The sequence below is a fragment of the Neopelma chrysocephalum genome, unplaced genomic scaffold (genome assembly GCF_003984885.1).
Source record: "Neopelma chrysocephalum unplaced genomic scaffold, ASM398488v2 Primary Assembly neopelma1_180, whole genome shotgun sequence".
Classification (NCBI taxonomy): Eukaryota; Metazoa; Chordata; class Aves; order Passeriformes; family Pipridae; genus Neopelma; species Neopelma chrysocephalum.
This window is the reverse complement of record NW_020897842.1, coordinates 2198638-2224077: the sequence shown is the minus strand read 5'-3', so window position 1 is coordinate 2224077 and position 25440 is coordinate 2198638. Positions and strand designations below refer to the sequence as shown.

The following is a 25440-nucleotide window of genomic DNA, read 5'->3' as shown; positions in this document are numbered from 1 at the left end:
CGATCATCCCTTTCTCCCTCACAGCAAGAAAGGTGGGATCACATTAAAAATAGAACAGACACCTGCAAATAGACAGGTATTTATACAGAATATTGTGACAACTGTCATTTTGCATTAGTCAGCGAGATCCCACAGGACTTGGGCAAGTATTAACTGTGCTGTGTTTTGTTTACCAGCAAAATATAATAAAATCCACCCTCCCCAATGGCTTCCTGGTGGGGATTGCTCCTCTCCCTGAAGTCATTCATGAAATAAGGATGTTCCTCCAAAAGCCTGGGTAGAAAACACTTTACCTGGGAATTTTTCTGATTCCTCACTTGGACTCCTCTGTGCTTTTTCAGCGTGGTTTGATTGCACCAGACTCAAAAAATGACCACAAATGACCCCAAGTCAAGGCAGACCCTTTGCCTGATGGTTATCTGATTACAGTTCAAATGGTGAGCCCCAAAATGTGAAGATCAGAAAGAAGAAAGGTCTGTGTGCTCCTGAGAGCCCCTTTCTTGGACAAATTCCTCAAGGGTCTCAGGAAGGAAAATCCTAAAATCCAGACCTAGAGGTACTTTTGTTTATTTGCAACAATAAAAACTCCTTGCCCATACAGATGAAGCATTTTAGGATTTAGCTTGTGACCCTGAGCCTCATGCAATGAAAAGAGGACTTCTGTGAAGGTCCTAGACGCTCCTTTCACTTGGTGAAAGACATTTACATCACTAGAAGCAAAACGTATCCTCAACGGCAATATAGCTCCTGTCCAAAAACACACCATGGCCTACATTTTATCATCAGCACAGTTAATCATTTATACACCCTGCAGAGGCAAGCAGTACTCACTGAGACACACCAGGGCCCGTTGTGTGTCGTAAAGAACACACAGAGAGCACAGGGAAGGCAAACAGAGAAGAAAAGACCTTGAATACAACCCCCAATGGGCAGGGCTGGAGAGAGAAGACATGAGGGACAAGGGGACAGACAGAATCAGAAGGGACAAAAAGAATCACAGGAACAAGGGGGAAATCAGGACAAAACCACATTGACAGGGCACAACTCCAAAACCTTCATGATGAAGAAGAGGGACTCAAAACAGATGCAGAAAGAGCCAAGGTGCCAACAAAGAAAAGGTGACAGAATTGGGATGGCAGGCAAGGAGAGTGCTGACTGCATCCTTGGTTCAAGGGGAGCTGCTGGAAGGAGAAGGGGGTTATCAGAGCATGGCAAGGCTTTCAGCAACAGCAGCTGGAGGGAACGGGGGAACATCCATAGTCTTCTGGAAAGAGCCACAAAAACGTTTTAAAACAACTCACACAAGAGAAGAGGCAGGACTGCTCTGATCAGAAATAGATGGTAGAAGGTAATGTGGCACAGCAGAAAGCAGAGAGCTGATCCACCTGTCACATGATACCACCAGAAGCATTTCATAAACACACATTAAAATTCAGGTTCTGTTTCCAAGTGCCTCTCACCAAGGGGATGGAGAGGGCACGGCCTTGACTCATGTTCTGGTCAGCACCGAGGTCCCCAGCTGTGCCAGCTCAGACATGTGCTCCTGACAAAGGCCATCTGTCAGCGGCCTCTGACACCCCAATTTCTCCCCTGTGTTGTCCCCGTGTCCAGGGCATCTGGGCTTGTTTGTACCAACCACGCCTGTTGTCGAGGCAGAGCCTGAGCACAACTCTGTGTCATCTGTGCTGGGAACGGCTCAGTGACCTCCCGCTCCATCAGCAGTGGGGTGGGATGACCCAGCCCCAGCCCCAGCAGAGAGGGACAGCCCCCCTGTCCTGGACTCTGCAGGGTTTGGAGCAACCTGTCATGGCACTCTCAGCCCAGCCAGCTGGAAGAGCTCCAGCTGTGGGCTCCTAGAGGAGAGGGGACAGAGCCAGCGTGGCCACACACCAAACGTTGAGCAGTACAAGCCATCAGCCCCTCGGGGCATCACTCCCAAGCATGCAGCAGGCTCTCCCCTTTGCCCACCTTCAAATCATGACTGACATCTTTTTGGAAGATAAAGGTGCAACAAGAAGCGATGACTGAACTCAGGCATCAGTAGGTGGAATTTCCTGATGTGTGCTGCACAGGCCAGATGATCCCTTGAGCTGCTCCTCTTGACCCTGCAATCTGTATTTTAATTAATGTGCCCTCCTGGCTACAGGATATCAAGGAATGTTACAGCCAACAACCTTGTGCTTGGGGGTTTTCCTCCTAGCGTGGACTTCCAACAACCATCACACATTTTTCTTTGATTTTGATAATCTAATGTTAAAATCATGACCTATCCCAAATCCACTTCAGATTTTGTTTGTTTAATCAAGAGTTGGGCAATTTCAAAGGTGTTTTTACAATTCAAATAATGTGTGGTTGCATGCTGAGCTGATCCTTTGATATCTGAACAGTCCGCCAATGCCAACCTCATGGTATTAATCTTCCTGGTATTGAAGGCAACCTAGTCCATCTTACAGATGTTTCTGATTAAATGAGCCTTTTTCTCTCCCTAGTTTTCACACAAATATATAAAATATTTAGAAATGTGACACAATGAACTTTATGTTCTTCTTCTGCTTAGGGCAACACTTGGTGACACAGATGGTTGATATTTTTTAGTCATTAAAGAAAAAGAAACTAAACCTAACATTCTTTAAAAGGAATTATTTTATTCAATACTCTGTTGGGGTTTTCCTCTAACAGCAGTCACTGCACAGCTCTCATAGGTTATACATAAGAAGAGTTATTTTTGTGGATAAAAGACAACAACAAGTCAATAATTTTTGGCAGACAGTCTTCACTGTTCTGCTAGCACAAGCGCATCCAACTGCTGATGTGCCTTAATGTTTCCCTGATATTGTTTTCTGCTAGAAAATGGAAGATCTAATCTACGCTGAAGGTCAGTCCCCACCAAAGGCTGCAATCAGTGACAGCCTTCATAAACTCACTGAAATTTGTAATATTGTGCAACATCCTCTCCCCTGTCACAGCAGCAGCTCCATCCATGTGTCCTCTGCCCAGGACGCTGCAGAGCTGGAAGTGCCACCACTTCTGCACTGTGGCTTTGCAGGAGGAATAACTGATCCACGGATCAAACCGGAGCACAGGGAAGCTGCTGGCACAGGCAGTGTAACCCTACAGCACTTGAAGTCATTACGACTTCATAAAGTCCTGCCCATGTTCCCCAGCAGCCTCCACCTCTCGTAGGGACATCCACCTGCCCTCGGAGCAACAGTGGGGGAAAATCCACCCTTTCAATGATCACCCTGTTCAAGTCTAAAAACCCAATATCCATCTTTTAAAAAAACTCATAACTAAAACCTAGACTTCTCACAATACCTCAGAGCCAAGCAATTATGAAGGACTTTTAAGGAGTAATTTAGGTAATGAAAAAGTCAAACATACAGTAGGCAAGAGGGGGTATCAGTGTGTCGTGGTGCCCCCGAGCCCAGCCCGGGCCGTCTCCTGCCGACGCGCCGCTGGGGCAGGATCAGGGCTGCAGAGGGCTCTGCACAGAGGGCTTTGCACAGAGGGCTCTGCACAGAGGGCTCTGCACAGAGGGCTCTGCACAGAGGGCTTTGCACAGAGGGCTCTGCACAGAGGGCTCTGCACAGAGGGCTCTGCACAGAGGGCTTTCCCCAGAGCCTCAGCTGTGGCGCATGTTGGAGCGTGTTTAACACCGACGTGTCTAAAGTGTGTTGGGTAATTGCTGCTGGAATTCAACATGTGCTGTATCTCATCTAGAAGATGCAATTTACTGGCTCTATTCCAGTAAAATAACTTTATGACTTTCTGTCATGATAAATAACGGTTTATAGTATAATGGAATTAATATTTACTTTGGAGCTATGTGGACTATTCAAATACAGTTGCTATATATAGAATCATTTCCACACCGCTGGGCTTCTAAAAGCTGTGAATTGACAAGACAACAGGCAAATATTAAATTCCAGTGCCCTCCAGCCATTAATAAACCTTCAGACTTTGGGTATGCCATCAAAACCCTTCTATGTATTTTATTTAGTTCAAGAAGTGTTAATTCAGAGGCAGGACAGACTGGGCAGGAAGGGCCTTTGGGGTCTGGGAGCTCCCTCTGCCTGCTCTAAGAATGGAGACAGGGCAGGACCATGGGTCTGGACCACCAGGCTTGGAGCTGGGGGCAGAAACCTCAGCAAGTGTTCACAGGAAAGATGATGATTTAACACACAAAAATTGATTATGTTTTTGTCATTATAAATGTACTGTTCATTATTCCAACAAGGAGAGATTAAAGAGACACTGAAGTCTAACCATGTCTCTTCTTCACAGGAGGCAGGAAAGGAGAGGGTATTTAATCTTTTTAAGCTCAAAACCAGCTTCCTTTTAGTAGGAAACCACTCAAATAAACTGTCCTGGCTGTGGCAGGTAGGACATTACACAAGGAACAGAAACTTGCCCCCAAGGACAGCAGTGAGCCTGACTGACAGAACGACATGGAAGGGTCAAGCTGCTGCTCCCATCATGCACACTCAGAAGAAGCACAGCAGGAGGATTAGGTGGTGCAGCAGTCACAGGCACTGCACATCCCACTTGCAGTGCTCTGGCATTCCTGTATCGCCTCATCCTGCTTTCATTCAAAATTCCTTCATGGCAACAAGCACACAAAAACTGCAGGCAAAGTGTAACCATCAACAGAAATGCCCACGCAGTATCACAGAGTGGCTGGGGTCAGAGAGAAGGCAGAATCTTCACAAACATATTTATAGTGCTCTGAGACACTGCAGTCCTCTGGAGCACAGGGCCTTTTAATGGAAAAACACCACATATTTGTCGTGGTAAATGACAAGGAGCTGCACCAGCAGCACAGAGCTGTCCAGAGTGGCATGGAGTGGGAATGCCATGGTGGGGGCTGCAGCAGGTCAGTGCCAGCCCGAGCAAGGCAAGGGTTAGAGTCAGAGTTATGGTCAGGGCTCCCTGGCACAGCCCTGCCACCAACACGTGTCACCCCAAAGAGGTGCCGGGACGTGACCCACCAACTCTCAGGCTTTGCACTGGGAGATCCAAATCTTTATTAATTTGGGTACCTGAACCTGTAACTTCATGAACTCATTACCTTAGAAGAGTTCAGAGCTACTGTACCTTCCTTTGAGAACTCACCCAAACATTAAACCCAGTGCAGCTCTGCCAAGTGCTGCAGTTCCAGAGGGACACGGAGCCCCTCCCTGGCACAAGGAGCAGAGTCCAGAGCCCAGCTCCCGTCCGTGTAGGGCAGAGGGGCTCCTGCTGCATGGGGCTGAGCAGGGGAGCAGCAGAGGGTTGGGGGGTCAGGGACTGGGGTCTGGCTGTGCCAGCAGCAGCCCCCCAGGATGGCAGTGAGGTCTCTCCTACACGGAGTGTGCTGCTGATCCCTGGCAGCCACGCGATGGCAGCAGAAATATGGGAACACTGGAGTGGAGGAATGCATTATCCCACTGCTACAAGGAAAAGGTATTCTGCAAACACAAGGCAACTGCTACGTGTAACCCAACGTCCGCGATGGTTTTAAAACAAGCAGAGAGTAGAAAAACTGGTTTTGCCCCTGAAATACAATAATTCACACTTTCTGCATTCCTGATATTGCCTACAGGGTCACCTGTGCTTCCCTGCTGTAGCACAGACACAGCACAGCCCTCTCCCCTGGCGACTTTAATCTGACCTACAGCAGACACAGCAAGATTCAGAGCACAGCTCCTGCTTCACACCAATTCCTGGAGGTCAGACCCCGGCCAAGGACTGGGAGGACCCCTTGCTGCTGGCACTGCCAAGCTCCTTCCTTGCTTCCCTCCATCACGTCTCCCTTTCACTTCACACAGGGTATTAGTGGGTAATTAATGCTTTATATGTCCAAAGAGTGTGCAAACACCAGCTAATTAATTCTCATCTCTTGCCTATAAAAAGGGGGAGCAAATAACATCCTACAAAGGGGTGGCCATTCGAATGTGCCAGACAGGGCCATAGTCTGAAATCCCCTTTTGCAAGGTTCTGTGTCTGTGCTGCTTACTGGGGACAACACCACACTGTGTTCAGGAATTCCAGTGCCTTCAACCCTGACAAGACTCTGCTCTCCCTGCTCCCCACTCCCCACACACACCTTGACCAGCGGTATCTTGCTTTCCAACAGGAACTCAGGAAATTAAAATGTTTAATGCACCCCGATGCCTACAGAATTAGCAGCAATACAGAAAACGATGTTTGCTTTCCTGCCCAAGACCCAGTGAAATAAATAACTGAACAGGAGCTCACTAAAAGCCAGGCAGGGAGGGCAGAGCCACCGAGACTCCTCGCTTCCCGTGGAAGCCCTTATCTCCGTCACAGCCCACAATGCAATTACAAGATTACAAGGCACATGCTGCTCCAGCATCTGGATCCTCTGTGCAATCACAGGGATCCCTACAGAACCAGGAAACCTCTTAATCTTGTGAGGAACAGCATGGATTCTCCTCGCCGTGTGGCTCCCACTGACCCTGCTCCAGGAGCCACCTCCAGGGACAGACGTTGCCTTTCAAGTTCATTTTTCTCCACACAGGCACAGAAAGGAACTGTGTGGTCAAAAAGGTAAATGGTAACCACCAACTCTGGTCCATAAAGTATTGATGTTTATTTTGTTTTGCTAAACTGTCTCATCTACATTGCAAACCCTGGGATAAAGTTTGGACCAGCACCCCTCCACCCCCATCCCAGTCCCCAACACATTAAACCCAGCCCACAGAGCTGGCAATCCAATCTCCATATATTTTATTCTCAATATATTTCATTTCTGGCCACTGATCTTTAGATCTCTTATTGGATTTTGTTTTTGTAAATGGATTTTCCCACAGAGCTGGCAGAAAATAGATTTAATTTCGAATTTCTCTAAACTGAAATATTCAATATAAATGTCAATGTGTGTTTGTGCCATACAGTCCATGCAGTGAGACAAGCCTCATGTTTCAGAGGGGTACAGGGGGGCCTCCCAGCTTATTCTTTGTCTGCCTACTTGTTCTAATGTTTTCTTTCATAAGGATGACTGAACAATAGAAAAGTATATATATGTATGAAACTTTTTTGCTTGTTTTGTTTTGTTTGGGGGGTGCAAAAATCAGTATGATGTGTAGCCAAGATTCTCCCTCAGCAGAGGGTTCTGCAAACTGACATCTCCCCAGACTCACCACAGAACAGGTTGGGTTGGAAGGGACCTCAAGGACTTGGGCAGGGACACCCCCACTAGTGCAGGTCACCAGCACGGGGTGAGAGCAGCACCAATCACTCAACAATTTCAGTCCAGCCCAGTGCTAATGTCATTAGTTCACAGAGATCCTTTTGGAATCATTTACATCAAAACTGCCTTTACATGCTAAATGAAAAATGCTCAGACTTCAGTGAATGGCATTTGAATTACAACCCTACCACATGTGGCTCAGCTTTATTCAGGCTATTTATTAAACAGGGGGAAAAACGGTGATGCAGCCAATTACAGAGCAATTACCTGAGAAGTGCTGCAAACCTGTTGCCTTGCACTGCAGGGACAGTGGCTGCCCTTGACTTGGGCAGAACTTGCCCACGGACCACCTGCCTGGCAGAGCATCCCCCATCACACACAGGCCATGATCTCAGCTGACCCTTCATTCTGAGACACCAGATACCAGGACAACTTTTATTGCTGAAGTTAAATAAGCCATGACAATTAAAGGATTAGGAAGGTTATGGGTCTACTGAAGAATAAAATCTCCTGGGCATGTACAGGGCGTCAGAAAAAGATGCCAAAACTCACGAGCATTTGCTGTGACTTTACATTACTGGAGAATAAATCAGGACCCTGATATAGGAAAGGATTATTGATATGTATGTTCCCTTCCCAAGAGACTCCCAGGAGACCCATTCCAGATTTAATAATAAACTGTACTCCCTTTCAGAAACAGCATTTCCTAAGACTGCCACCAACACAGGAATTGTTAAGATGTTGTCGTAACCCTGCATTCCAGGTGCCATAAACACCACCTGGAACAGGTAACAGAATAAAACCCAGCCTTAGCTCATGAACAGTCAACACTTCCACACTTCTGCACCAGCACCTGCCCATGGTGCCCGTTGTGGAGACGTGTGTGTGCCACAGCAAAGGTGGGGAGATGTTGTTGGACTCTGGTCTCCAGTGAGCTACAGGAGGTTAAGGGAGAAGGTGGTTAGAAGGGCATCAGTCAGATCTCAGGAGAGGTGTCAGGACAATGCTGTTTGCAGCAGTGATGAACAGGTCTGGGTAAAACTCCCCTCCTCACAAGCAGTTTCTCCCTTGTTCAGGGCTGCTTGTTTGTGTTAATGTGTGTCACAAGCCTCTCACATTAAACTCTCATTTCTCCTCCAGAGCCATTCCACAGTATTTCTCTGGAATGCATTACACAGACCGACTGAACAATGCAATCCTAATTAGTTTGCAAACTACACAGCTCACCTCTGAGGGCAAGCAAAGCCCATGTACATTACAGTGAATTGGCTCAGGCTGTCCCAGGAATCTCTCCCCCATTAGTGCTGCTCGAGCACCTCCGAGGCTGCTCCCACCCTCCAGTGACGAGCAGATTTCACCCACCACAGCAGGGAATGGGGACGTGTAAAACCATTTTGCAGTCCAATAATCCATGGTGAGTTATTTTACACAACGCAGAAGAGCCCATTTGGTCACTTACCAAACCAAAAAGTCTGGTCCTGGGCAGCCCCAGGCTCCAGGAGCCACAGACACTGTGCCCACCCCGGTCACTCAGCGCTGGGCTCAGAGACCCTGCTGAGACCCAGACCCTGCAGAAACCACCCTACAGAAACCTGGGCCAAGTTCTGACCGTGATGTCCCAGGGTTTACGCAGTAATTGAATAATCTAAAATTTTCATTCCTGTCCTCGTGGACTAATCTGCAATAGTGTTAAGGGACTGTTATGATATTAATTAAATACAAGTCCTGCATACAAAATTGATACTCTGCATCTCCATCTCCACAAGGGAGTTTCTCGCTTAATAAGACTGAAATAAAGTTTTGCTTTTTTGTGTTTTGTTTTGTTTTTTTTTTAAGGAATTCATAAACATTATCATATTATACTGAGATAACATACACCCACCTACAAGAGAACAAGATATTTCAAATACAGGAGCTGTGGTGCTTGGAGCAGGACCCATGGGCACAGCTCTGCCCCAGCCTCGGGACAGCCCTTCTCCATAACCACTCCTCAGGCACCGGGGTTTGGAGAGACCAAAATATACTCAGCACAGGATAAAGAGCAGCAGGATCAGCACTGACCTTCCAAAACACAGAGGATGAGAGGGAAATTCACTATAAAAACATGACCTCATTTTAATTTTAGCAGCAGTTTACTATGAATTCATGTGAAGGTGCAGTTACAGGTGCCTGGGAAAGTTCACACACAAGGAAAGGTAAACATAAACCAGCCGACTGCGATCAGAGCAGGAAGGAAGGCAAAGCTGCTCCAACACTCTCCTCACTATTATTTATTAGTTAAAATTTTTAATTATGTGAATTGATTAGGAACACATCGCCAGGGATCCTAATTAATTAGAATTTTTAAAAGGATCACAGACCAGAGATTCCACAAAGAATTGCACAAAGAGGTGTATTAAGGGAAAGGCCAAATTAACTTCTCTCTGGTTTATCCAGTGTTTTCTAATAAGACTGTGATCAGATTAACCAAGTATTGCCCAAACCTCTCCTGCACAGCGATGCCAACCAAGCCAACAGCTTGAGGATTTCAGGCCATTCTTATTTATTATCCACTTGGTTAAATAGTTTATTCCTCCCAATCCTTATTTATTTGAGTGTATTCCTACTCAAATTAGTTTATTCCTTATTTATGTCCTAAATTTGCTTTAGCTGCCTCATCTATGCTCACTAAATCCTTCTATATAGTTCTGACACACACCAACATCCCCAAGGATCTGGTGTAGACTTTTTGTTTCAAAATGCATTTTTCTCTTTACCCAAAACTTGGAGAGACACAGGAGCCATCACATTGATGACACCCAGGAAGGAGTTAATTATTAAATCTTCTAATACAAATCCCTGTTCAGAACTGGCTGGTCAGTAGTTTCACAGGCCAGCATGTTCCTCCAAGCTGCCGTTTCCAGAGCAGTGTTTGGATGCTATTGATGCTCTTGGCTGTCAGCTCTGCAAGTACTTTTCCATCAGTGCGACGATGATCCCTATTTATCTTCTGGCTGCAAGAGTTGCTGAGATGATCTGGCAGTGCCACAAGGCAGACAGTTATTTCATGCCCTGTTAAACCTGAATGCAGCTAACTACGGTATCATTCCAACTTTGAGAAAAGCTTTTTTTGTTATTTTAAATCTGCTGCCTACATGCCCGAGTTGAGAACATCGCTTCCTTTTAGGATGGTATCAGAAACCTAAACCCAGAATGCTGCCTGTGAAGTACCATGGTGTATGGATCGAGTAATCAGCTAACATGGTTAAAACTACATCATTCTGCCCAAGCAACACCTGGAGGTCAAGAAAATGGACTTTTTCTGCATTGTTCAGAACAGAGACTGGCAGTGACCTCCCAGGTGCTGCCTGGGGATGAGAGGGCACAAGTACCTTCTTGGAAATAAAATATGAGGTACTAAAGGGCTCTTCAGCTGGAGAAGGATGTATGACTGAATGGTCGAACTCTGGCACGTCCAAATGGCAATGCAAGTATTTAACACCTATTTTTTTAAGTGGTGAATGTGATCAGCCATGGGGAGAAACCCTGAAAGCTGCACATCCTCCAGCTCCCACAATGGCCCCATCTGGATTTGTTACTTTCCAGAAGACACTTCAGTAAAACAGAAATCACTGGGTTCAGTGTTGGGCTATTTGAGCTAAACATGATCACCAGCACATACACGCAGCTGGATCCTCCAAGGCCTCCACCTTTGGAAAAACCTGCCTGAAAGTCACACGTGTTTGTGTGGCAGCCAAGGGTCATCACCAACCCCTTGCTACAGGCAAGGGGGTGCTACAGGGTCTAGTGCTCTGCATGTGAAAGTTCACAGAAGTTAATTAAATCACACTCTGCAAACTCGAAACAAAAACAAGGCACCATTTCTGTGATACTGACTTTTTTTTTTTTGTGCTTGTCATAATAAAACATTGTTATTGGATGTAAAAATTATGGAACAAAGTTATGCCTCTCTGGTGTAATATAATGCAATCCATTTAACACTATTTTAAACCCCAAAACCTCATTAGAGCAGACAGAATGTAAGAATGACAAACAGCCCAGGAGGAAGCTGGAGCACGAGATGAATTCTGGGCACTTCCTCACATTGCTGGCACTGATTCAGGGGATGCCCAGGGGGTGTCAAACACCAGCACCGTGCAGGGAGCGCAGGGTGCCCGTCACCCCAACAGGAGGGAGTCAGTGCCATCCAAAACACCTGCCAAGGTGGGCCTGAGGGTGAGGCTGGAAAGCTCTGCTTAGACCTAAGTCCAGCCTGGAAGCTGCCAGACAGGCCTGGAGACAGAGGCGAAGCTCTGCCTGTGGTGGACACCCCAATTCCCCTGATTACACTGCTGCAAAGTCAAACACACAACCACACTCCAGGCAGCCTCGTGCTTCTTGGCTACAATGACACAGCTAAACACCACAATTACACCTTTTAACACTCTTTGACCACTTTGGCCCTTTCCTCATGCAGCTGGAGTTTAAGAAAGAAGAGTGGTGTTACACAATGATATATTTTAGAATAAACATGCTTATTCCAGAAGCACTGTCTCAGGTGAAATCACCTGTCTGAACGTCTCAGAGTGGCTGAATACCATCATCAGAGCAACAGTTCCTTCAAAACACGCACGGATTCTGGGCTGAATTCAACAGAAATTGTACACCTGTATACTGCAAGACCAACACTCGATCAGCACACGGAAATTATGGCAATTGCTACAAAAAACCAGCTGGGATCTGTGAGAATCAGGCCAGACCTATTCACGCCACCACGGTTACACAGAGTGCTGTGCAGCCCACCCCAGGTCTCCCTTGTACAGTGCCTGTTGCAAAAACCAGAGTCTACCAGGAGATGCTGCGTGTGGAGACACGTCAGTGCCTGTCCCACCCCGCAGTCACACAGCCCCGAGAGCCAGCGAGGAGCCCCACAGCTGATGGGGGAGCTGCACTCACAGTTTGCTCAAAGGAGTAATAAAAAGCAGATGTATTTGTTGGGGGTGGGGGAGCTGTGGTTTAACCCCAGCTGGCAACAAAGCACCAGGCCAGAGGGAGCAGCTGGGAATATTTTTCTGAAGGTCTGGACACCCTTGGGTTGAGGTGTCTCTAGGGGAGCCCCAGCCCAGCACCACCCACAGCCAACTCCACGCACTCCTACCTCCACTCCTTGCACCTTCAGCTTCATGTGATCCTCCCTGGTGGTTTTCCCGTCTTTCCTTTTTTTCCAGCAATATCCATCTTTCCTGTATTTCACTTTCTTCCTGTTGTACAGGATCATAGAACCATTCTGTGGTCTGAAAGCAAGAAACAGGTTTGGATTACACAAAGCAGCAAAACCAGCCTGAGAGTGTCTATGAAGCAACATCCCCTACACCAGTGAAAGGCTCCACAGAACAGAAACAGTCAGGATTTGATATCAAATAAATGTTCTCCTTTTGTTGCCATTACCTGGCTGAACTGATATTTGCAATCTGCAAACTTTTATGTGAGGATCCTATACCTAATGCAGGAAGTGCAGGTTAAAGAAGAAAAAAAGGGAAATCTCATAAAATAGCCAACATTTTCACAGGATGTATTTTGACTGCTACATGCTGAAAATTAGAAAAAAAGAAAATTTAGGGGAAAAAAGGATTGCTGTTATTTATACAGACAATCTCTCTCTCTTGCTAACACGTCAGCATGGTGAGATTCCAACCACCTTCAACGCTGCACCAGGACAGGGATGTTTGCTTAAAACGAGAAAAGGATAAAAGCATGAGCTTACACATGGGTTTTGCTGTTCTGCTTAGATCAGTGCTAGACAGGGAGCAACCTCCTCCCTTCTGAGCACCTCCTAGACTTCAAAGACACAGGAAACTGTTTTCCACTTAGAAACCACACTGTCCCTACAGGTATGGTGGCACCCAGCAGACAGGAGCCAGAGTGGTTTGGGTGTATAACAACATCCACAGAGGTTTTGCCCTCTGCTAAGCTGAATCCCAGCTGGGGCATGTCTGCTGCAACACTGAGAAACAAAAAATACTCCCCCCTGCTGGGAGGCAGCGAGCAGCCCACGCCAGAGGCAGGGGCAGTGAGCATTTTCTCCACATACACACAAATATTTATTGCCTGTGAGCAGAAACCCGAGTTCCACCCGCCCAAATTGCACGTCCTCCTGCCCCCTGGGTGCCAGCAGCCTGGACCAAGGCTCAGGGCCTTGGGGGTTTGGGAAGGTTGCTCCTCCTCTCTGCTCCTACCTGTCACCCTGAAAATAAACAGCTGGGTATCAGCGCAGCCACGGCGTCTGTCTGACAGCACCGGAGACAGCACGGGATTAACTCAGTGCAGATTTTACATATCTCATTTCAGTGTTTGTTCTATAAACCCCCAGTCAGCTCAAACCCTTCTCCCATCATCACACATCACAGAGGCACTGCTGGGATGTGACATGGGGAGTCACCTGCCTGGTCAAGGGCGAGCGATGAAACGACAGCGTGACCTGATCTCCTGCCTGGTGCCTCACCCCTCACACACCTGATCCCTGCCTGGTCCTCACCACTCACACACCTGATCCCCTGCCTGGTGCCTCACCTCTCACACACCTGATCCCTGCCTGGTGCCTCACCTCTCACACACACAGCGCTGCACAGAACACACGCTCCGAGGACCTCGAGGTTTCTGACGTCAGGGAAATCCTGCTTCCCTCCCTGCAGCCCCCCGCACGCACAGGGAGCACAGAGCAGAGCTCTGCAGCCTCGCTGCTGCTCTGCAGGGCTGGAACTGGGTTTGTTGGTTTATTTCTGTGACGAATAAGGAGCACAGTGAGAGGGCACAGGCAAAGCAGTTAACGAGATTTATATAAAATAGAGCCCAATGAAACAAAATCTCTTAAGGATCTCTGGAGCAGTTGTCGATTTTGATAAGAGTGTATTGAGCTGCTTTAAGGCTCACAGAAAGAGGCTGGGTTTAAATTCATGAGATGAGATGCAATTTTAACCTGATCTACACTGCTGCTGCATTTCGCCCACTATAAGGAAGAATGGAGAGGGAAGCTCTGCGCTGCTCATTCCTCAACATTCAGACAGCCCAGAGCAGCCAAGTGATGAACAGTTGTGAACAGGAACCAGATACAATGAGGAAGTAAACAGAAAACAAGTTAAGATTAGGATATTTTGGATATTTGCTTTGTATCTGCCTCTCCATTGTTCTCATAAATTTAGGTCCCTCTGGACCAAGATTTCCCCCTAATCACATTACTGCAATATTAATAACACTATTCAGTGCAACCAGTTCCCTCTAAATTGTCACATCAAGATATGGTAAATGTCAGACATATCAGTTAATGAAAACTACGTTTTACTGCCTTGGGAGCTGGGGGTGCCAAAAGGGAATTGCAAATATTGTAAATCCAAAAACTTCTCTTTTTCAGGATAACAGAGTAAGATCATCTAGAACCATTCCTTGAGAAGGTCCATGGCTCTAAAAATTATTTTTTACTTTATCATCTTGGATTTATTCCAATTCCAAGCCAAGGAGGATATTTAATGCAGCAATACAGATGTTTAATGCAGCTGCCACAAAGCAGAGGTACCACACACCAGACCCTCCCTGTACCACACTGGTGCACAAGTGGTGACCCAGTGCCTGGGTGACAAACCCCTCCATCCCTGCCACCCACTGCACTGAGAAACAGCTCCTGCAAACAGCCTGGATGATGCTGGTTTTCACCTGCATATTTTCTCTGGCTATGAAGTTATCATGGAGCCAAGGGACAACAGCGAGGGACTATCTTCCATCTTCTGCATCTATGCATGATAATAATGAGAAATTAACGTCTGCTCTCCCAAAGGAACAACCTCCTGGTGCAGAAACTGGCTGGGAAAACCTGGAGTTCTGGAAGAAGGCTGGAAAGCAACAGAGCCTTGCAAGAAAATATGAACACAAAGAGGACCAAGTCCTCAAATCAGTCTTCATCCAGGCCAATTTGGGAATGGGGAGAAGTGTCAAGAACAAGTGTGAACAGGTGCCTCCCACTCAGCCAGTGCCCTCCCACGCAGCAGCCCAGGGCAGGCAGAGCTCTGGGGACACCAAACACTCCACGGGATGAACTCCAAGTAACCACCTACTCCTCTCTCCTTTCTGTCTCCACTGTGTGCAGCTGTGTGGCCTCACACTGCAGCAGTGATGGATGAGGACCGTTGGTCAGGAATGCTCCTGACTGACATCATGCTCTCAAAAATACCTCATCTCTTATTTCTTGTTTCTGCCCAGGAAAAAAATCTGATGACAGAAGTTATTTCTCCCCTCAGAAATGCTGCTCTCCAAGTCTTCATTTTCTCTGACATTTCCCCTCACTGTACCTGGGGCTTATCAGAAGATTAAAGCCCAAATGGAAAACAGAAGGAGGAATCTTGAGCAGTGGCAGCCCGGGATGTCACACTCACCCCTGGCCAAGTTGACACCCAGACACTCGCTGCTGATTTAGGGAGTCACCCAAACTCATTAAGGACGGGGTCACCCATTGCTGAGGCAGAACTGCAATCCCTGTGTCCAGGGCATCACTCCATCAGCCCAGGGGTGCCCTGGAGGATGCTGTAACAGGTACCTGTAGCTCCCTTCTGTACCAACATTTACATGGGCAAATGTTTTCAAGACTGTGGGGACTCCATCCATCACAGCTTTAACACTGGCAGATCACACACAAATTGTTTTTACAAACCCTTTTTTCCCCTCCCAAATAAACACTTGACTTTGACCCTCAGGCAATGACTCACGCTTGCCCCAGAAGAAAAGAAACCCCAGCCCAGCCTGTATCAGTGGGACCAGAAACCAAAGAAAAGCCCCTTAATAACTTAATGGAGATGTTCAGACTTCACAATAACTGCTGGGGACCAAGCACTGTCACCTCACAGCGACAGGCTGCTGCCATTACAGTCTCCACTCTCTCCACTGAAAGCTGGGATTACTGGCCTGGTAACCAAAGGAATCACAGATTATGTGTTTGAAATTTGCCCTATCTTTGAACTCTGCAGGGATGAAATAAACTTCAGAAAAAGTCTTTTTATCCATGTAAGAAGAGGTATAAATCACAAGAAAATGTAAATACCCTGCAAGTTTTTTGTATCTAGAATTAAATGTCATTTGCATTTAAGATGCAAGTGAACTTACTTTGTATCTACAATATTTAAGAAGTTAAAGTCTGAAGTCACAGACTTAGCAATTTTATCCAGAGTTGCGGTTAACACAATGGCTAATCCCATCAAGGGAGCATTAATTGCTGCCTAGATGCTCCTTCTCATAGCAGCAGTAGGCCATAAAACTTAATCCTTACCTCCTCTTTCCAGCATGTAGCCTCCGTGTTCATCAATAAAAGTAATGTGATTCATTAAGTATGGGAGTAATTACCTGCGGCTCCAACAAACAGGACTGAACAAGCCCGTGCCAGTGCCAAGTTGGCTCTTGTGCCATTGCACAGGACTGCCAGGGGCTGCCAAGGAAAGCCTTTCTGCACAGGGATAAATGCTGATGGCTGCAACACAAACTGCACTACACAACTGCTGGGCACCTCTCTGGTGTGGGCTGGGACACCTGCTGACAAGTCTCACTCCAAAAGCAACTTCTTGGGGCTCCGTAAGGAGTGATCAGGATGCCAGTGCCACGTCAATTCATCCTGCAGATATTCTGTTTGCACAATGCATGGGTACAGCAGCCAATCCCAGGAACATCTGGGGCTCTGCTGACTGAGGCAGGACCAGATCGTCCTCCCAGCAGCGATGACTCTGCAACACAGGGCAGGTGCCAAAAGCAGCAGCTTCACTGTGGGACACGGGGCAGCAGAGCCTCCCTGTGCCCCCGTGGGTGTCCCCAGCAGGCTGAGGAGACCAAGAGCACCAGGGCAGCTATGGGCACCTCTTGTAACAACTCCAACCAGCACCACTTCTCCTGTGCTCAGACCTCTATTCATGAATGCCTCGGGAAAGAACGTCTTTGCTCTGTGTACTTGCTCTTGACACAACCAGAAAACAGGGAACAGCACTGGCAGCACTAGTAACAGTGATACAACTAATAACAGGATCTGCCTCCTCAGTAAACATTTACTCTGCTGCCATTTATACTTAATAGTATTGCAGCTGTTGCCAAAGAATGAATTCCACGAAAGACTCACCCAGCATCTCTGCCTATCGTGGTTACTCAGCCTGATGAATTCCATCATTAACAATTTTCTTCTTAGAGCCAATCAAAAAAAAAACAAAAAAAAAAAAACAAACCAAAAACCAGATTAAAAACAAAGAAGAGATGTTTCATTCCAGCACAACCAGGAGGGTGAGCTCTGCTCTCCCAGTGACACAGTGAGTCAGAACTCAGTTCAGCACCTTGTCCAGAGCTCACCAGGCAGGAGGATCCTTTGGAAACAGAGCTGTCCCAAAGCTGCCTATTTAGTTCAAGTAGGTAACAACAGTTTTCCCCACATCATTTTACTGAGTAACATGATAATTCATGTGTTGACGGCTCTGAACCCTGTAACAGACTTGAAAGAGAAATTAAAAATAGTCTTTATGAACTCCTCAGAACACCAAGCAATTGAAGCCTCCTCACAACGATGTGGGACCAAAGCCGGAATATTAAAATTGTCATTAAGTGGAATGCACATGAAATGCTAGAAAGTCTTTTGGCAAATTATTTCTTGATATAATGACATGCTATAGAACTAAATCTTAGTACAAGGTATGAAAAAAAGACAGTTAAATCAACTTTGTTCATTTAAATATAATTTTAAAGGAACTGGCATTCATCTCTTTATTGCTCAAGGATTTTTATCAATTTCTTTAGCCCTCATTTATTTCTCTTCCCTACTCCCATGGGGATGCCATTTGATTTATTGGGAATTAATTCTTACAACTCATGAATGCTTTAAACTATTCTCAGATTAATCACCACACTCTCTGTTGGCACACTGAGGAGAGCCCTGTTCCCTCTCTGTGCTCACACACACCAAAGGGCTCCAGGCCCCAGGTCCCAGCAGCATTTCTGCCTTATCGACTGCTCTGTCCATGGACATGGGTTGTTATGGTGAGGACCAGGGGTTCCAATTAGCTGTTAAAGACTTGTTTGGAGATGGCCTCCTCCTGCAGGTGGTACTTTGGTTCTGGATCTGGTCACTTCCCAGCACAGCAGTGACACAGATGTGTGCAAATGCTGCCACCTTCTTATGAGAGAGGAAGAAAAGGGAAGAAAAATTCTATTTATTTAGTTAACTTACTTCCAGCTCAACTTCCTCACTCATTACAACCTCCAGCTCAAGGCTAACAAGGTTTTCCCAACTGTGCTGAAGTGAGGCCGTACCTTGGTTTTGTTCAAAACACCACAAACCAGAGGAATTTGCCAGGACATCCTCAATGTCCACATCCTTGGGCTCTGGCAGGTGTCACCTCCCCAGCAGAGGGGATGGTGGGAGCTGTGCAGGCTTTGCTGGGGATTGGGAAAATCTCACTGGGGACAGGAGGAGAGCAGAGCCCTGAGGAAGGAAAAGGGTTCCTGGCTCTTCTAGCTAGCAGTGTGGAGCTTGGCTCATGACTTGAGACACTACAAAAATCCATAAATATTTGAAAATTGAATAGTAACTCATTAATTATAAATTTTAATTGAGAACCACTTCAAATCATAAATGCAGTCTGACAGTCAATAAACTTCCAACACTGCAAGGCAGCAAAGCAGGGAAGGCTAGAGGAACAGGCAACACTGGTATGGGAGGGACAACTCCCCAGATGTGCTCCAGTATCCCATTTGCCCCCCATCAGCAAAGCCAGGCCTGGTGGAAGATGAGCAGAGCACTACAGGAAGGGCTGGAGAGGAGACACGGTGCTGCTCGACAGCCACCACTGGCTTGGTCTGTCCAGGCAAAAGCATCATACGTAACATTGCAATTGAACTAAAAAAGGTTGATTTTCCTTGGACTCTGTTGATTGGCGATTAATAGTAACTATCTACATAAATCTGGATTACCCTGGAAAGCAGAAATGCTCAGACTGCCCCGGAGGCTGGGCTGACAGGGCTGGCTGCCCTCGGCCCTCACACAGGACCACTGGCTCCTTGCAGGGCTGAACCTTAGGGCTGAGCCCACTGCTGAGGTTAGTTTTGAGATGGGAAAACACAAGTGACCACACTCCTGTCTGGGCAAAGCTCACTGCTCCAAACAGGCTCACAAGTGGTGGCACTGACCAAGCCTGAGCTCTCAGCAGTCACTGACCACGTGCTCTGCCTGAGGCAGGGGCCAAACACCCACAGCAGCCTGTTCTCAGCCCTTCCTCTCTTTCAAATGAACCTCACAAATATAATCTGTTTATTTATATCAATTTAGTCCCATCAATTAATGATGACAAGGCAATTAACTAGAATGCCAGACAGTAAAAAATAACCACATAATGCCTTCTTTAGAGGAAATCTATTATGTGATTCCAATCGGTCTTCATTAACACAAAGTATTCCAGTAAAAGGTAGTAATCTAGTTATGGTCTGTGAAATATGAAGATCCACAAAGTCATTTTTCAGAATTAAGGGTAAAGTATTTTTAGCCAATGATAGGGAAACCTGAAAACCTTTGCAAAAAACTAAAGAACTCCATAACATAAGGTACTGGTACCAAGCAGTATCACTAAAGAGGCACTAAATTCCCAGCATCACCTCCCTTCCACACAGTGTTTGGGTTCTGGATCAAGCCAAGAGCACGGCAGCATCAGTTTTCTCCATCCCTCATCCAACACTTGTGGCACAGATGCTGGCACCAGCGAAATGAGTCTCAAACCACCAACTAGAGTGGTCTACAAACACCCTAACAAGCAGTTTTTGGGCTGAAAGTGTTCAAATCAGTTACTCAAATGACGACACAATACACCACTCATCCTACCCCTCCCTCACCCCTTGGCTCTGCAGCTGCTGGGAGGGAGGATGGCACGGAGGGACCTGACCTGGCTCAGTCCCACCTGAGGGACTCAGCAAGTGACTTGTGTGCAGAACAAGGACCTTCACGTGAGGCACTTCAGAATTAACACACAGTGTTTTAATGGTACTAACCTAATTTACCAATTTTATACATTAAAGATCCAATTTTTAGTGAAAATGAGATAAAAAATTTACGAGTCCGCAAAACAATAAGCTTCACATGGAAATACACATTTTCCAATTTTAAGCCTTATTCCCCTTTAAAGTTATTAATAAACTTGTAAATAAGACAGAATTAACCCCAAGTATAGAAAATCCTGCAAACAAAAGACATAGACAAATATAAAGGTACTCAACCACTTCTCCAAAACACGCCCAAGCTGTTAAGCATTCTCGACTTAATTTCTAATGAAGCAGCTTAAAAAATCCCAAATTCCTACAGGAATGTGTTTACAATACAAACTCAATTATTGTCTCATTCTGATGCTTATCTTTTCTTACACCCTCTCAGCTCATTCTACTTTGGAATTTAATTACATTCCAGTAGTTTTAGTTGAGATGAAATTATACATTTTTAGATTAATTTAGACTGAACCAACTTTTGATAACAGACAATCCTTTTTGTATCATGCCCTAATTTGAGACCCTCCAAGTCAGCACAAATTGCTCTTTTAAACCCCACATCACCCTTGCTATAAAGCCACACTCACTGTCCCCAAACCCAGCACAGCGCCCGGCATTGCTGGATCAATGTTTGCCCAATTTCCTTTGATGAAAACCTTCCTGTTTTCCTCTTTCCTCTGTTATTTTCCAAGCTCAGGTTGACAGAGAACAGTCAGGGGGTGACTGTTCCCTGCACATTGGGGCAGTGAAGGTGCCACCTTTTCTGTTTAGTTACAAACCAAAGGCGATGTTCTCGCAGGACATTTCAGCTCGGCCATCACAGGAGAAGTGCAGGATGGGAACACGGGCCTGGAGCACGCCTGACACCCAGCTTCCCCCACACCAAACCCCCCTCAGCTCAGCCAGACCCTACTGAGACATAAAGCATTTCCCAACAGACAGCTCACACCTCCTGTGGGATCGCCCTGCAGCACCGTGCCAGCAATCCCAGCCTCTCCCCAGGCTCCTCGAGCTGCCTGAATCCAAGCACGGCCTCCACAGCTTTCCTCTCACCTCCCTCCCACCAGTTGTGAACTGATGCAACCGTCAAATCCTTGGCATGTCTGAAACCTTCTTGTTCGGGTGCCAAGTGGAGAGTCATCTATCACAGCAACGAGTCAGACACCACGACTGTACTGGTGCCATGCAAGACTTTCACTTTCCAAACCTTGACCAAACTAGGATTAATATCAGCAAGAAATTAAGATTAAACATTAGCTCCCATGTGAACTATATAATCTGAAGGGAAAAAACAAACCCTGCTCATTTGATCCTTCACATACGTTACCAAGAGTGCCCTCATGTCCTTCCCAGCTGCCCTTGTGGGCAGAATGTCCTCTCTAACCACTGCCCACTCTGGCACATCAATGTTACAATGGTGGGATCGTGCTTGCACATCACCTGCTTTGGTTGGTTTCCCTCCCACGGTGATGGGCCACCCACCCACACCTCTGGCTGCAGATTTTGGTAGAGAAGGGACAGACAGATTAAAGGAAGTTGTATTAGATGTAACAGTCCCTCCAGATCTGGGATCTGTGCAGGATTAGAACTGACTTTTTTATAAATTTGAGGAGTTGAGGAGATGAGAGGAAGGACTGAAGAGGAGAAGAAACCGAACAGAGCAGCATTTAGAAAAGCCTGGGAGTAAAACCAGAGGGAGAGGAGAAGGCAGAGCAAGCACACGAAGCCATGACTATAAAATCCTCCAAATCTTTCATATCCTAAAAATAAAGCAGAGAGCAAAACACAGCCCTGCCCCTGGCTGGCACTGTTCCCAAAGGGCACAGTTTACCAAAAAGAAGTTTGTTGCACAATTCAGTGCTGGTTGGGTCTTCTAAGGCCATCTGGAATTAAAAATGCCATTGAACAGGGAGACAGGTCCCAAGTGGAGACTGGTGTCCCCATCACTAGCCTTAGATGTCCCCTCTGAATACTGCAAAGTAGAAATAAGAAGCAGGACAGTGGAAGAGCCATGTTTCACCTTGGTGTTGGCAGCTGGGACCGTTCGTTACTTGGTGAACCCAACATCCCCTTGTGCACAGAATATTTTCTTGGCAAACTGGTCCAACAGTGTCACCCTTTCTTAGATGCTCACAAATCCTGTTACACAGCAAAGATTTGTACCAGGGCTTTAATTTACTTACTGTAAATAAACCCAGCAACTTGGCCGGATGCTTCCATGAGTCACCGGCAGAGCCGAGGGCCGGGGGCTGTAATCCCTCCGCAGTGCTGCTCTGTGAGACACCCCAGGTAACGCACTGCTGCTGCATGTACTGCTTCAAAACATCCACACAAAGCCTTCAGAACACTCTTGGGGTTACTGCCACAGAGATGGCTGTCCCTGTCCCTGTCCCAGCCTGCTTTGGCTACTGGCCGTGCTGTGGTTCCCTTGGGCACCTGCAGCACTGGTGCTTCCTCAGCCCGTGTAGATCATGATCCCAGCCCAAGCCATGATGCCCTGCTCATGTTTACTGAGGGCTGCTCTGCATGAGCTTTGTGAAGCTCCAGAGAGAACTGACAGCACTCCAGAAGAACAGGTCAAATGGAGGGTCCTGGACACCCTGGGAAAGAGATTTTGTTTCTCCTAAGGAAATCTGGAAAGGTTCTCCCAATTATCACTTTGTTTCCTTTCTTCTAACTGTGTAAATAAACCCCTAATACCCTGTTTGCTCACTGCAGCAGCAAAGAGCAGGGGGAAACACAGGAGCCCTTTAGCCAGAGAGAATTAAATAAAATAGTGGGAACATCCTACAAATACCAAAGTCAATTAATTCATTTGTTACAGAGCAAGAGTCCTGCATAATTTGTCCTTTGAGTAGTTTATTTTAGCTAATTGCTTATCCAGCAAGAAGATCTCCCCTGCATGACCCATTTGCTGTGCAAGAGGCTCGACTGATGAGAAACAAATGGTCACCTTCCAGAGGGGAGGAAGCGATGGCAGGGATGCTCTGTAAACTGCTCTGGCCCTCGGACCCACACACCAGGAGAGGAACACACCCCTAATCTGTCAGCTCCTAATCAGGGTGAGTACCACCACCCAGCTTCTCCAGAGGAAACCAGGAGATCAGAGTTCCCCTTTTCAGGACAAGCATCTCCAGCAGGCTGGAGAAGGGAAGGCTGCAGATAAAGGCACCCTCACTAAGGCTTTACTTCCACCTCCACCACTGCGACTCAGCGACGTGTTCGCCCATCACTCGCCTTTCACCACAGATAAAGCAACATAATTCCACTTGTGAGGTGGAGCTCTTCACCAGCTGCATCATCCTCTCAGCTTCTCCACCAGGGTCAGACAAAGCACAGACAGAACCAAACAGCTTAATACTGCACTTGTACATCCCCTGACTATAAACATCACTGGGGAACGAGCTGAGCAGAGCTGTCAGAACCTTCTGCCAGCCAAAGATGGAACCAGTACAGACATTACTGGTCTCATCAGAATTTCATAAATTTAACAGTGAAACAGAACAGCCTGATTTGTTTTACTTTAGTTCATCACTGACATTTATAAAATAAATACAGGAATAATACTATGGGCACAGTTCACTCTCACCGGTGGCAGCAGGAATTACACACACTCCAAAGAGGGACAGGGAGGGACAGGGAGGGACAGGGAGGGACAGGGAGGGACAGGGAGGGACACTGCTGCTGCCTGCGGGAAGCAGAGCAGAGGGTACCAGAGGATCTCCAAGCGACCAGCTGGCACCTCACACCTCAACACCTCCCTGCAGCATCAGGCACATCCTTGCTGGATCAAGCCAGGCAATGCTGAAAGGAGGAGGAAGAGGAGGAAGAGAAGGAGGAGAAGGTGGAGTGTGAGGCAATGCACACTTTGAGATTCGCTGGGCCGGCGAGTTTGGAGTCACCACCAAGGAGGCAACAAGATTTCTGGCAGGAAAGCTTCCAGTTCTCATGTTCCAGCAGGAGGCTTCTGATAGGCTTTTAATGCTGCTTCATCTCCCTCAGCATCAATAGAAAACAATAATCTCATGGTAAGGCATAAATCATATTGCAAAACAGGGCAAACCATCACATGGGATGCCTCAGGACAAGGCAACTTCTTTAATTCCAGAAATGGGAGCATTAATGTCTGTTAGTAGAGAACAAAGCAGCCACACTATGAGTGGGAAATCCAATGCTCCTGCAAACAGCAGCTGTGGAAAACCCGGCAGCACCTTCCCTCGTGTTGCTTTACATCCTGTCAGTAACACAGGAAACAAAACAGCCCAGCAGAGTTATCCGAGGGTGTGAGACTTTAGGTACATCTGTAATTAAAACACAGAGACCAAAGCTGCGATGCAGCACCATAAAGCAGGTCATTTTACAGCTGGCTGGGCTCCCTCTGATGTACTTGAGAACCATTTTTAAGTGACATAAAGTTTAACATAGCGGTACATCTGCCTACCCACCAGATTCTACACGGAATTTAAAATTTAATTATATTAAAGTATTGTTACAGTGTGCGTAGCAAGAACACCAACCAAGTGTAACTTGAGGAGAATCTTTCCCAGATTGTTGTAAATCTGTGTTTTCAGGACCAGGAAAAAAAAGAAAAATTCAAACCTGAACACCTGTATTGGTGCTCTCGGCTTTGTTATTGCTCACCCACCAACTGCTCCACGTTTGTGCTGAGCAGGATCACGCACCTCTCCAGTGTTTCATTACAATGTGGATGCACACCAACAGCACCTGCACCTGCCAAGCAAATTATTCCTCACGCCACAGCAAGAGCAAAGCCTGCTCCCTGCCTACACACACTTACTCAGCACCAAAAGAAAAACTCCAGCCTCTGCAGGCAGCTTCTCATCTTCAACAATGACAACACAAGTCAATCTGTCCTCTCCAGTCTGAACAGCAGGTCCTCTGGGATGCTTCCAGCTGCTCCACATACACATGGGCACGAACCTCCTCCCCCCAATTCCAGGTTACCAGCACATGCCAACTAACATTCCCATGGGCAATTTAAATCACACTGTGTTTGTCATAAATACAACACTGTCCCCATGTGGAAAGCAAAGCATGCACCCCCCAGACAGAGGACACCCCACTCCCCTGGGCCATGATCCCTGCCAGCTCAGGGCAGTCACTGTGCCCAGCTACAGCCCAGCACTCCAACCTCAGGGCCAGGTTTCCCAGAAGGAAAAAACTTTGTCAATAAATAAAGAGCCCAAATAAATAGTTTATTTTTCACC

The 25440-nt window shown here is 46.7% G+C and overlaps 1 protein-coding gene across 11 annotated transcripts in view; it reads right to left on the bottom strand.

The window, feature by feature from the left end:
- The window catches only part of CAMTA1 (calmodulin binding transcription activator 1), a 223384-nt gene that overhangs the window by 128387 nt on the left and 69557 nt on the right, over positions 1–25440 (bottom strand). For all 11 annotated transcript variants that reach the window (XM_027702182.1, XM_027702187.1, XM_027702179.1 and 8 more), the window contains one exon: positions 12330–12465. In XM_027702182.1, coding sequence (XP_027557983.1) covers positions 12330–12465 — 136 coding nt within the window. The remainder of the gene's footprint in view (positions 1–12329; positions 12466–25440) is intronic.